Source organism: Aspergillus nomiae (genome assembly GCF_001204775.2).
Source record: "Aspergillus nomiae NRRL 13137 chromosome Unknown contig00299, whole genome shotgun sequence".
Lineage (NCBI taxonomy): Eukaryota > Fungi > Ascomycota > Eurotiomycetes > Eurotiales > Aspergillaceae > Aspergillus > Aspergillus nomiae.
The window spans coordinates 27,569-39,906 of NW_015378354.1; the positions used below are offsets into that span (position 1 = coordinate 27,569).

Here is a 12,338-nt window from a genome sequence, read left to right on the forward strand (position 1 = left end):
CATAAAGCCAAGGAAAGTCTCCGTATTATATTCACAAGTGGCCCTTATTTCCATGGGACAGCAAAGCCCGGCTTTGCAATACCCGCTGGGGTTACGCTCCGTGATCGCCTAGAAGATATATTTGTAGCGTATTTGGCCATCCTCGTCCTCAGCCTTTCGCGCCTTGGTGTTGAGCCAATAGAGGTAAACAGCCAACAAAATCGAAAAACAAACACCGCCTGCAGCAAAGCTGGACAGAATGATGCCCCCTGGCCGGTACTGCGGAGAGTCCTTGGTGGGGAAGAAATACGAGCCATAGATGTTGGACGAGTTGCCGAAGAAATTGACCATGGCGTAAACAATGGCTCTCTTCGTTCGTGTACGTGGGATAGTACTGGCAATCCAGGCTTGCACGACGTTGAACGCGCTGTAGGACCCCATGCACATAAGGAACATGCCAACATAACGGACAGCCGTGGCGTGGGAGCTGATGACCATCACATTTCCCACGATGTCAATGCAGAGCGGCCATACTATGAGAACGGCTCGATAGTTCGTCCGGTTCGCAATAAGCGAGTTTCCCAGGGCACCGAGGAAGCCAAAGACATACACGGGTGCCGTGATAAGCAGGGTAACGATCTTTCCGAAGCCGAGGGTTTCCACGATGCTCTAGATACAATCCGTCAACGGGGGATAGGTGATAGGATACAGCTGGGAGGACTCACTGGGAAGAAATATGTCCAGGTTTGGGACGTCAGCTGGCAGATCTGTATCAAAACCAATGCCCACACTTTCGGATCAGTCACCGCATCCTTCAAGCCTTGCCTGATGGAGCCGTTTTCGTCGACCTCATTATTTGTGGCGACGGCTAGGCGCCACTCAGCAAAGCGCTGCTCCTGCTGCGTTAACCACTTTCGCTGGCCAGACCGAGGAAAGTCGGGGAGTAAAACTACCGCCAGCAATCCAGCCACCATGGTGCCAGCGCCCTCAATAATGAATAGCCATCTGAAGAAGGAATAATGAGTCAATGGAACCGCGTCATGCCATGCCATGTTATGTTGGAGCTTACCTCCACCCTGCAAGCCCACCTTTGCCGTCTAGTCCACTCAGTATACCTGCAGCCAGCATGCCTCCAAATCCATTTGCGACGGTATTTCCACAGTATACAATAGCAACACGCACTGCCAGCTCAGAGGCCTTGTACCATGAACTCATTAACAACCTGGAAATGATGTCAGCGGGAGAGAAGGTAGCAGTCGTCACTTAACAGGTATGGACATACAAAGCACCTGGGAAGAAGGGAGACTCAGCAAAGCCTAGAAAGATTCGTACGCATAGAATTCCAGCATAGTTCTTCGTTGCAGCCAAGCAGATGGAGATTCCGCCCCACACGAAAATGGCGGCTGGGATATAGCGCGACGGCTCACACGGGTGAGGATAATATTGCTAGGAACTTGACCGAGAAGATATCCAACAAACTGGACACATCAAACGGATTAGTCGTGAATGGCCGATAGAGTTTATGTTTATCTCTTACCATTATAGCCACAGCTGTCTGGTACTGGGTGTCAGAAAGGCCCAAATCCTCCTGTAGCCCTCCCAAGCGGGCATTCGCGATGTTCGATCGGTCGAGAATGTTAAAGATAAACAGCAAGAACAAAGCCGGTATTAAGTGAAAGTCGATCTTGCGCACCACTACTCTCATCAGCACGGTGGGTGAGACCGAATCGAATGTTCTCACATTGTCTTTCCAATTTCAAAGCTTCCTCGTCCGAGAGTCCCTCGAACTGGATGGCTTCGGGGCTTATTGGTTTAGTAGGGTTCTCTACATGGGAAGATGATGATTTCGAATCTATGTCTGCCATGATCGATTGGCTTTCTTTCTCTGCTTCGTCTGTGGCTGAGTTACAAGGGGTGATTATGTGGTTGAACAGAATGCGGAGGGAAAGCAGTGGGAGAAGGCTCCAAATGACAACGGTTTCTTTCCCATACAGCGGGCTGGTAAGGGTTCATATATGAAAGGTACCTCCCCATACACAATTCCCCACCCACTTAAACCCGTCAAATAACCCCAGATTTGTGACACGCCCAATTGAAATGGTATTAGGCGACGGGAAAGGGTCGGATATGGGCAACCTCCTCTTAGATCCATGTCCCTGTGGAGATATGGCACCTGGTGATAACGTGGGGGCTACGGAGAGGCTCCGAGTCTACTCAACAAGACTGGCCAAGGATATATCGTTGACGATCGGCTCCGGCAGTGAAGGCTTTTGGCTGTCAAGCTTTGCCAAACTTCCTTGGCTGGGAGCCGCTGCGCGAAGCAAGTCGGGTAGGGTTTTACCCGTGCAGTTGCCGAAGCCTACCTATCACCATGAAGAACTGCATCTTAGTTCGCTCATCGGCATCCGGCTATCATGCAGCGGACGAAAATCTCTCGTGCGGAGAAGTAAACCGTCATAGACCTGGGCTACTTTTCCGCTATGCTTTTCCGCCGAGCTTGTCGGAAGGCGGAATTCCCCACCTGCCAGTAGTTGGGAGCTCTTCAGGATTAAAGAAGTCTGGGGATTGCTATAACTGTTTGAGTATTTATTAATGTCGCTGTTGTAATTCTGCACATTGACTTACGGCCCTTCTCTCTCTCTCCATTCACGACACGCACTTTATCTCACAATGTCGCTCCCAACGCACTTCACGCTCAATACTGGAGCCAAAATCCCTACAGTAGGGTTTGGCACATGGCAGGCCAAGCCCCTCGAGGTCGAGAATGCCGTGGAAGTGGCACTTAAGCAAGGATATCGACACATTGACTGTGCTGCTATTTATCGCAACGAGTCGGAAGTTGGCAATGGAATTCGCAAGTCCGGGGTCCCTCGGGAGGAAATCTTCATTACTGGAAAGCTCTGGAATACGAAACATGCACCGGAGGATGTCGAGCCAGCTTTGGATAAGACACTCAAGGACCTCGGTGTTAGCTATCTGGATTTATATCTGATGCACTGGCCCTGGTAAGACTCTGTCTACATTGAATCGTACATGAACTCCCCGAACGTTAACACAGACATAGTGCTTTCAAATCCGGTGACAAGTGGTTTCCCCTCAACGAAGACGGCGTGTTCGAGTTAGCGGATGTCGACTACATCACCACCTACAAGGCCATGGAGAAGTTGCTATCGACAGGGAAGGTGCGCGCAATTGGTGTATCTAACTTCAACATTCGCCGCTTGGAAGAACTGCTCGGTCAGGTCTCGGTCGTACCAGTTGCCAATCAGATTGAAGCTCATCCTTACCTGCAACAGGGGGACCTCCTTCGTTTCTGCCAAGAAAAGGGAATCATCGTCGAGGCTTACTCGCCTCTGGGCAACAACCAGACCGGCGAGCCACGGACGGTCGACGACCCTTTGGTACACAGCGTTGCCGGAGAACTGAGCATGGATCCTGGTCCACTGTTGGCTAGCTGGGGAGTCCAGCGTGGTACTGTGGTCCTGTCCAAGAGTGTCACCCCATCTCGTATTGCGGCCAACCTCCAAGTTAAGCACTTATCGGAGGATGTGTTCGCCCGTCTTTCCTCCCTCGAGCGCCACAAGCGTTTCAACTTCCCCGCTTTCTGGGGTTACGATATTTTCGAGGAGGTGGGCGAGGAGGCTGTCCGCAAGGCGGCGCTAGAGGCGGGTCCTGTGAACAAGACCAAGTTCACGGTATAGATGAAATGTGATGATATTGGACATTTCTTTTCATTAGCATCCACCGGCTTGGATGTTTCTTATCTTTGTTAACAGTCTGGAGCTGACCAATCCTGGTCACACTTGTATGTACATGAAATTAAATGGAATAGTACAAAATAGAGCCAAATGAAATATTTATGTGAACACAAGTGCACGACAATTGAGCAGGTAGCTAGTAGCATCAAATTTATTACACGTTGACTGCAGACAGCCCTTAGCTTTACCAACCACCGGGGCCTCCACCAGGAGGACCTCCTGGACCTCCGCCAGGGCCTTCTGGTCCACCCGGGGGTCCATCAGGACCACAACAATCGCCACAGCAGAAGCAGCAGCAGCAGCAGCAACTGTTTGCAGTCTTATTAGCCTCCAGCGGTAGGAAGAGATGAAAAGGGCGGCTCACTCGTCTTCAGGCCCACCACCACCGCGCAGCTGTAACTGCATATCTTCCGTAGGTGTCTGTGATTAACCGGCAATTAATTCAGCGCAATCGAATATCAACTAGCACTTGTGCGGTAAACGTACAGGTTGATTGGCGACCACCTTGTCTGTTGTCGGGGCGGCTGGACTTAAGGGTTGAGCCATGGTCAAAGTTTTAGGATCCCATGTGGGTTGAACATTCTCCTCTGAGCTCTGTGCGTTTGACGTGCCAAACCAACCGAAGAGACCTTGGCCGAGCATGATGCTATACTTTTCTGATTGAATTCGCTGTCCCTATGTTTTCGTTCCTTGGCCTTATAGCAGGGGGAAGTAGCCGGTCTTAAGGCAGTGTCCAGCAAACTCCACTATCGATTACTGCCGACGAGGAATAAAGTCTTAGACTAGGCAGCTGCGTAGTATGTTACAAGTTTTAGGACGACCTTATTTCGTAGCTGAAGCTTTCCCCACTGTGTGGATCCGAAGCTTCTTCGAACTTACGTATGCCTTGGGCTGTAGGGCTCGGGCAAGATCCGGCGTCGGCCCATCTAACCTACTGTCTAAAAAAAGAAAAGCAAAAGAAAAGGGGGAGGTGTGTATTGAAAGAAGTTGAGCAGAGAAGGTACGAGACGACATGGATCCACGCTAACACTAAAACGTTAGCCACAGCTCTAGAAGCAAGTAGCTTGACAATAGACTTGTGACATGAGGGCCAACGAAGGCCACTGGAAGTTCGACACTTTCACACCGACGATGGTTTGGAACGGAAGTACGAGAATATAGCATACCCCTTGGCCATAGAGGATTAAGGGAAGCTAACAACACTAGAGAGCATAGTAGTAACACTAATTGGGTCACTAGCACCGTGATCGAATATCTCCCTGAAGCAGAGGCTGAGATCGACCGAATCTGATAAAAAATAGGTCAAAGACGATTGGCCCGTCTATACCGTACTAGCCTGTTATAGAAATGGAATATGCGTTTCCCGCTGAGTAATCCAGTTCCACCAATCATAGCCACCGGAATAGCCACCAAGCCCCAGATTCAAGTGTGGCGTCGCTTTAAACACCAAGAAGAATAGTAGGAGTAGGAGTAGAGAAGAAAACGGAGTACAAGGAGTATAGGACTGAGATTGAAGTGATGATGCTACAAAGATGATCGACCAAGATTTCCGAAGAAGAACTGTGCCCAGTAGCTGCGTTTGTACTGATCATCACCGCGCCTGAAAAGATATATATCCTGATAGCGTTCAACATCACCAACTCAAAAGTCATATAGCAGTATCGGAAAATTGATATAATATGTCACGAGGAGCAAATGCTACGGCACATCTCCGGTTACATCTCGAGTCCTCTAATATTTTCGGAAAGCGAAATCCGGTTTCATTAGTCCTTGGATTATATCGTAGTAGAAGTGCCTTGTCCGCAAAACAGATGAACAGTGCTCCCGGCTATTGTCTTGCCACCAGTCATGCGAAAGCCGACCCAGCGAAGGACATAACCCCGGATAATGGCCATCCCTCAGTCATCGACTGTCTGGAGAATCAATCGTCTCGGTGGGGTTTTGCGAATCAAATGACGCTGTGTGGGGATTTCCGCTCGAACGCGGAAACGAGGCGGAAAAGCAGTGATCCCAGGTATGTACATCACCAGAATTATGCAATGATCCTCGTGAGTTTCTTGTCGGAGCACCTGAATGAGCCCCGCCTTTTGGCTATTTCATCGGATGTGGGATGTCAAGTGGTGTTTCATATCGTGCGGTGGGCGGACTTGTCACCAAGCTATAAAACTACAGGGCAGCGCAACGGCAAGGAGAGCGAGACAACTGTCGTTAACTGAGTTACCCCCTTACCATGGCCTGCACAGCGCCATCATTACCGGCATTATCCTCGCCGGCTTCGTCGGAGGCTGCTTCTGCTTTCCCGGAAGTCTCATCTCCAGCCACGTCGAATGACGAGTACGAGGAACCCGAACGAGAGATCTACACCATACACGACCTCCTGCTCGCGCGAGCCAACGGAAAAGCCGCTGACGAGCCTATTGTCGCGTACCCTTCTCAGGACATCGATTATGCATACTATACTCCTCGCCAGGTACGCACTTTACCAATCCCGCCCTAACGGGAGTCACCAAAAAGATCCAACCAAGTATTAATCCAGAATCACAGTTAGATGACTTTGTGGAGACCGCGGCTGTTCACTATGCGGAGGTAATTCCCCAACGTCGGTCATCGGAGGATCCTGTGCAAGTCGTGGGTTTGCTGGGCCCCTCTGATTTTGAATACCTCATCACATTAATGGCCATTTCAAGATTGGGACACACAGTACTGTTGCTTTCTACGCGCATCGCCGAGGATGCCTATGTCAGTCTGGTTGACGCCACCAAGGCCTCTTTTCTCATCGCACAAGATGGTTTCAAGGCTATGGCGGACAACGTAAGCAGTAGGACGGGTGTTGCAGTGCAGCCAGTGTTGAAGCGCGAGGACTATGACAATTCCACTACCGGCAAGCTGGTTCTCGACGCCAGCAATCTTGACGGGCCGACGGAGGCCAAGAATGTATGCTGGATCATCCATTCGAGTGGCTCAACAGGGCACCCCAAGCCGGTCTATCAAACGCATGCTGGTGCGTTGAAAAATTACGCCAATAATTTTGGTCTCAAGGGATTTATCACCCTGCCCCTCTTTCATGCCCACGGCATCAGCTGTCTGTTCCGAGCAATTCACTCCCAGAAGCTAATCTATATGTACAATGCGAAGCTGCCATTGACAGCCTCATACTTACTATCCACTCTGCAGGGACACCCGGACATTCAAGTGCTCTATGCCGTTCCATACGCCTTGAAACTTCTTTCCGAGTCAGCACAGGGCCTGGAGTCCTTGGCGCGGATGGAGCTGGTCATGTTTGGGGGCTCGTCCTGTCCCAAGCCGATTGGCGACACACTCGTGCAGAATGGGACTTTACTAGTCTCCCATTATGGGACTACTGAAACGGGACAACTGATGACATCCTTCCGGGAGCGCTCAGATCTGGACTGGGATTATGTTCGACCAGGCCCCTCCTTGCTACCATATATTCGGTGGGAGGAGCGACTTCCTGGGATCTACGAACTTTCTGTCCTAGAGGGGTGGCCATCGAAGGTGGCGAGCAATTGCCTGATGGATCCTATGCGACCAAAGACCTATTTGAGAAGCACCCCACCAAGCCCAATGCCTGGCGTTACTACGCTCGACTGGACGACACGCTAGTGTTGGAGAATGGTGAAAAGGCCAATCCGCTCATTATCGAGGGTGTGGCTCGTAATCATCCTGATGTGGGCGAGGCAATTGCCTTCGGTGCCAACAAGGATCATCTGGGGTTATTCCTCGTTCGTGCAGCGAACGCTGTGAGTAAGACAGACGAAGATATCATTGATGCGGTCTTGCCGGCCATCGAAATGTGCAATGCGGACTCCCCATCTTATGCTCACATTTCGCGTGATATGATCCAAGTCCTCCCTGCCAACACGGTATATCGCGCAACGGACAAAGGAACCGTTATCCGCTCTGCATTCTATCGCGATTTCCAGGAGCAGATTGAGCAGGTTTATGAGCAGGGCGATGCTACTGGTGATCAAATTCTTGAGGGAACTGAGTTGAATGCCTTTCTCCGCGAAAGCTTGCTAGAAGTGGCCCCAACTGTCGATTCTGCTGTGTTGGAGGATACCACCGACGTATTCAGTCTGGGTGTTGACAGTTTACAGTCAATTCGCTTACGCAAAGAAATCACCAAGACGCTCAGCCTTGGTGGTCAAAAGCTATCCCAAAACTTCGTGTTTGAACACCCCTCGATTCAGCGCATGGCAGATGAAATCACCCGGATCCGCCTGGGGCTCGATGCGGACAAACAGATGCCCATCGAAGAACAGATGTCGCAGCTGATTGATAAGTATAGCAAGAATTTTAAAACGCATATTCCGGTACCGCAAGCCATAGATGGCGAGCGCATCGCTGTGACTGGGGCTACCGGCTCGTTGGGTGCGCACCTTGTTGCCCAGCTGATCCAAATGGAACATGTCCAGACAGTCTTTTGCCTGGTTCGGGCAGATTCTGTGCACTCTGCCCTTCGCCGGGTGCGACAGTCTCTTTATGAACGTGGTCTGTTGTACAGCTTGAGTCCCGCTGATGAACGCAAGATCGTTGCTTTGCCCGCACAACTCTCCAACACATCTCGCCTCGGGTTGGATGAAACCACATACACGCAGTTGACTCAGTCGCTGACTGCTGTGATTCACTGTGCTTGGTCAGTCAATTTCAACTGGTCTCTGGGAAGTTTCGAGGATAGCTGTATTGCCGCGACTCGTCATCTGCTGGACCTCTGTCTGGACGCACAAGGGCCTATGCCCGCAAGATTCTCCTTCTGCTCATCTGTCAGCACAGTGGCTCGGACCCCAGGACACTGGGTACCGGAAGAGCTGCCTGAGTCTTTGGCATACGCCCAAAACATGGGCTATGCGCAGTCAAAGCTAGTGACAGAACACATCGTCAACCGCGCGGCGCAACACACTAACATCGCTGCCCGAGTCTTACGTGTAGGCCAAATTGTTGCAGACACCGCCCATGGCGTCTGGAATGCTACAGAGGCTATTCCCATGATCCTTCAGACGGCAAAGACTATCAAGGCTCTTCCTCAGCTGGACGATGTTCTCTCCTGGACCCCTGTTGATGTCATTGCCAACAGCGTCATTGAACTTACATTGGGAACAGACGCAGCAGACATAGTGAACCTTACCAACCCCACGCTCAGTCATTGGACTCGCGACCTGCTTCCGCTGCTCAAAGCCGCTGGGCTAGAATTCGAGCAATTGCCCCAGCGCGAGTGGTTGAAACGTCTGCGTCATTCTAACCCAGACCCAGCCGAGAATCCTCCTATCAAGCTGATCGAGTTTTTTGCCAGCAAGTACGACCATGATCGGCCGAGTCGAGTCCTCCTCTATGACACAAAGAAAGCTCAGGCCGGTGCACCAGCTCTCCGGCAGGCGGGAGGGTTAAACGCACAGTTTGTATCACGTTTCATGGCATATTTCCAAAGCGATTGCTGGGCAAACAAGGAAACAACATCTGTGCCCAAGGTTACCCGCGAGGTCATCTTCCTGGCAGGTCCTTGCGGTTGCGGTAAGAGTACTGCGGCGCAGGCACTGGCGCAACGATTTAACATACCCATCATTGAGGGTGACGATCTCCACTCGCCAGCTTCCCGACAGCGGATGGCCAACAATAATCCTCTCACCGACAGCGACCGGTGGGACTGGTTAGCTCATATTCGTGGAGCGGTGATGGACCGACTTCAACACTCAGCAGCACCAGCGGTCGTAGTAACTTGCTCGGCGCTGCGGACTATCTACCGTGACGAACTGCGGCGCTTGTCGCGACTCTTTGACTTCCCCGTCAACGTTACGTTTCTTATGCTGTCAATCAAGGATCGAGCACAGCTGAAGGACCGGCTCGCTGCTCGATCCGCTAAGGAGGGCCACTATATGAGCTCGGCGATGGTCGACTCGCAACTGGATACGTTGGAGGGTCCGTCTGGCACTGAAAGTGACGTTATCTCGCTAGATTCTGATCAACCGATGGAGAATATGCTTCAAGAAGTAGAGGATGTTGTTCAGGGCTTTCTGAATCTGTGATCTGGGTTTCTTTGTATTAGAATGCTTCTAGCGTACCGTTGTCGTTGTTCTTGTTAGGTTTCTTGCTTTCATTCGTTCGTCTAGATGTCAATAGAGGGACAAATCTACATACCAATTATTCCAATTTGGCTACATCTCTATACACATGTGTACCACCAGTCCTTGGGTAATCCCTGCATTTGAAGGTCGAATCTAAATCGAGGCGGATCCAAGCGGAGGACCTTGTTCATTGCCTGTTTCTTCCTGGTCGGTCGTTACCTGAGTCGAGGGTAGATAGTCTCCATCAAAGCCAGCAAGTGCGCTACTAAGATGCCCTAATAGGAACTCGTACGGATAATCGCATAACAAGATATTAGACCTCCCGAAGAATAACCTTGTGACTCATTTTGCGAAACTTGAAATATTCACGCTTAACCTGACACAAAACAAAGCCATGCGATACACTCACAGAGTGTACTTGAAGAGAGGAGACTTGTCACCCATTGCCAACAATTGATCGTCCGTGTACCGCTCTCTGATCTCCGATTCAGACTGGGCTGCCTTCCTCCGGTTGGCATAAATAAACGAGAGCTCCAGCAGAAGCGCTACAATCAAACCAGACCCACCGAAAGCGAGTGACAAGCCAAACCCGGTATAATACGTGGGGGCCTCCTTATCCATGTACATATAACTACCGATCACGCCACCGGCATTTCCAATGCAGATACTAAATGCAAGGCCAATAGCTCTGCGCCCAGACGGAGCCAGGTTGTTGGCCAACCATGTGCTCGTCGCAGGGTGGACCGGGTACAGCCCCATACATGCAAGTATCATGGCGAAGTAGCTAGGGCCAACGTTGTCCTTCATTCGTCCATGGAACGAGATAACGATTGAGTAGCCAATCGTGACCACCGCCAATGGTATCACAACGAAGGGCATTCGCCAGTAGAAGCGGTCAGACAGTTTAGAGAAACAGATGGCGGAGATGGCACCCGCGATATAAGGGGGCGCAACCATGAGTTGCGCGTTGGTATTGGTAAATCCCATGGCCTTCGTGATGGTAGGCATGGTGAATTTGAGGCCTGTGTATTCCATGATGAGTGCAACATGCCACAAATTCTCAGGGCAGTCAACTAACCGTAGGCGGAGGCAGATTGGCAGAGCAAGATGTACGCCATCATATACAGCCTCCAGTTGAGAAAGACAGCTTTAAGCTCCTCCCATGAAACCCTCTTCCTTTCTTGTTTGAAATCGCCGCCTTCTTTAATGAAATGTTGCAGCTCAAGGTATCGTATTTCGTCGGGGCGAAGCCACTTGCTCGATGTGCTCGGTGAATCAATCAGCAGGAAGAAACACATCACTCCAAGAACTACCGTCGCAAGTCCCTCTAGCAGGAAAATCCACCGCCAACCCTCCTGGCCGCCAATTCCATCCATTTGGGCAATGCCGGCGGCTAGAAGACCCGAGAAAGCCCCGGAGAGAGCACTAGCACAGTAAAAGATCGAAATGCGGTAGGCGAGGTCCTTGGGCATGTACCAGAATGTGCATAGATATACTGCTGCGGGGTAGAATCCTGCTCTGTAGGAATCATTAGCAATGCTAATATATGATTGATGATATAACCTGGGAAAAGGGGACATACTCGAAGACACCCAGTAGGAGACGAGTGACGAGCATGCCAGCGAAGTTTTGTACAATGCCTGTTAGGGTCATCACAATTCCCCAGCAAGTAATGAGAATTCCCAGATAGATTGAAGGCTTGAAAAAGCTCTTGAGCAGCATATTACTCGGCACCTCTGCACTGACAGTTAGCGTGTAGACTCTCCGGGTGTAGTTGCATGCTTACCCAGAAGCACATAGGGAACGAAAAAGATGCTCAATACAATGTTATACTGGATGCCACTTAGTCGCAAGTCTTCCGTGAGTCCTTCAATCTTTGCATTGCCGATGTTGGCTCGGTCAATCTGAGAGATTAAGTAAAGCACAGCCAGCATTGGCACCAAGCGAATATCGATCTGATTTCACGTGGCACACATTAACTTGAATCCCAGTGTAACAGATTTCGGAGAATATACCTTCCACAGGAGTGCCTTTTTCTGTTCCGCCGAGAAATCTGTGTAGAACTGGGTATCCTCGCGACTCAGACCCAGCACTTGGATATTGTCTATGGTGACGAGACTCCTGACACTGTCCACATGCTGAGCAACAGGTTGCTTCTCGTCGGCACTGTCTGATGCCGACATTTTCAGAAGGCACGGATCGATCCAAGGCCAAAAGAAATCAAGGCGGCCGAGAGATTATGATCGAGAAACTTGCAAGATAAGGATGACCCTGTAAGTAGCAGGGATCCTTATAAGCTTAAATATGGTCCGTGACATCATGCTATGGAGAGGTCTGGTTCGATAATGATAATCATCGCTTGCACAATTCTGCGAAGCTTTAATCCTCGCAAAGAGCGGTGTCCTTGCCAACTCCTGGGAGAGCTATCATGATTCATCATCCCGCACGTTTCCCATCAACATCCACTGCCAAGACTGCCCGAGCGACAAGATCTGGGGTTAGACTCTGGGGATGTTCTAAC

At 50.6% G+C, this 12,338-nt stretch overlaps 4 protein-coding genes across 4 annotated transcripts; 2 read left to right on the top strand and 2 right to left on the bottom strand.

The window, feature by feature from the left end:
• Nucleotides 1–108: 108 nt before the first annotated feature.
• On the bottom strand, nucleotides 109–1,844 carry ANOM_008754 (allantoate permease; the record flags this gene model as incomplete). Its single annotated transcript, XM_015554010.1, has 6 exons — nucleotides 109–648; nucleotides 705–984; nucleotides 1,049–1,201; nucleotides 1,312–1,457; nucleotides 1,517–1,674; nucleotides 1,721–1,844. The coding sequence occupies 6 exons, from the start codon at nucleotides 1,842–1,844 to the stop codon at nucleotides 109–111; spliced, it is 1,401 nt and encodes a 466-aa protein (XP_015403919.1).
• Nucleotides 1,845–2,649: 805 nt separating this feature from the next.
• ANOM_008755 (putative aldehyde reductase I (ARI)) lies at nucleotides 2,650–3,680 on the top strand (the record flags this gene model as incomplete). The annotated part of the gene is made up of 2 exons (XM_015554011.1): nucleotides 2,650–2,984; nucleotides 3,044–3,680. 2 exons carry the CDS (start codon nucleotides 2,650–2,652, stop codon nucleotides 3,678–3,680), a joined length of 972 nt encoding a protein of 323 aa, XP_015403918.1.
• A 2,287-nt stretch (nucleotides 3,681–5,967) lies between these two features.
• Nucleotides 5,968–9,778, top strand: ANOM_008756 (putative NRPS-like enzyme; the record flags this gene model as incomplete). Its single annotated transcript, XM_015554012.1, has 3 exons — nucleotides 5,968–6,207; nucleotides 6,282–7,192; nucleotides 7,237–9,778. The coding sequence occupies 3 exons, from the start codon at nucleotides 5,968–5,970 to the stop codon at nucleotides 9,776–9,778; spliced, it is 3,693 nt and encodes a 1,230-aa protein (XP_015403921.1).
• A 444-nt stretch (nucleotides 9,779–10,222) lies between these two features.
• Nucleotides 10,223–12,000, bottom strand: ANOM_008757 (putative MFS transporter; the record flags this gene model as incomplete). The annotated part of the gene is made up of 5 exons (XM_015554013.1): nucleotides 10,223–10,839; nucleotides 10,896–11,335; nucleotides 11,400–11,553; nucleotides 11,604–11,772; nucleotides 11,833–12,000. The coding sequence occupies 5 exons, from the start codon at nucleotides 11,998–12,000 to the stop codon at nucleotides 10,223–10,225; spliced, it is 1,548 nt and encodes a 515-aa protein (XP_015403917.1).
• Nucleotides 12,001–12,338: the final 338 nt, after the last annotated feature.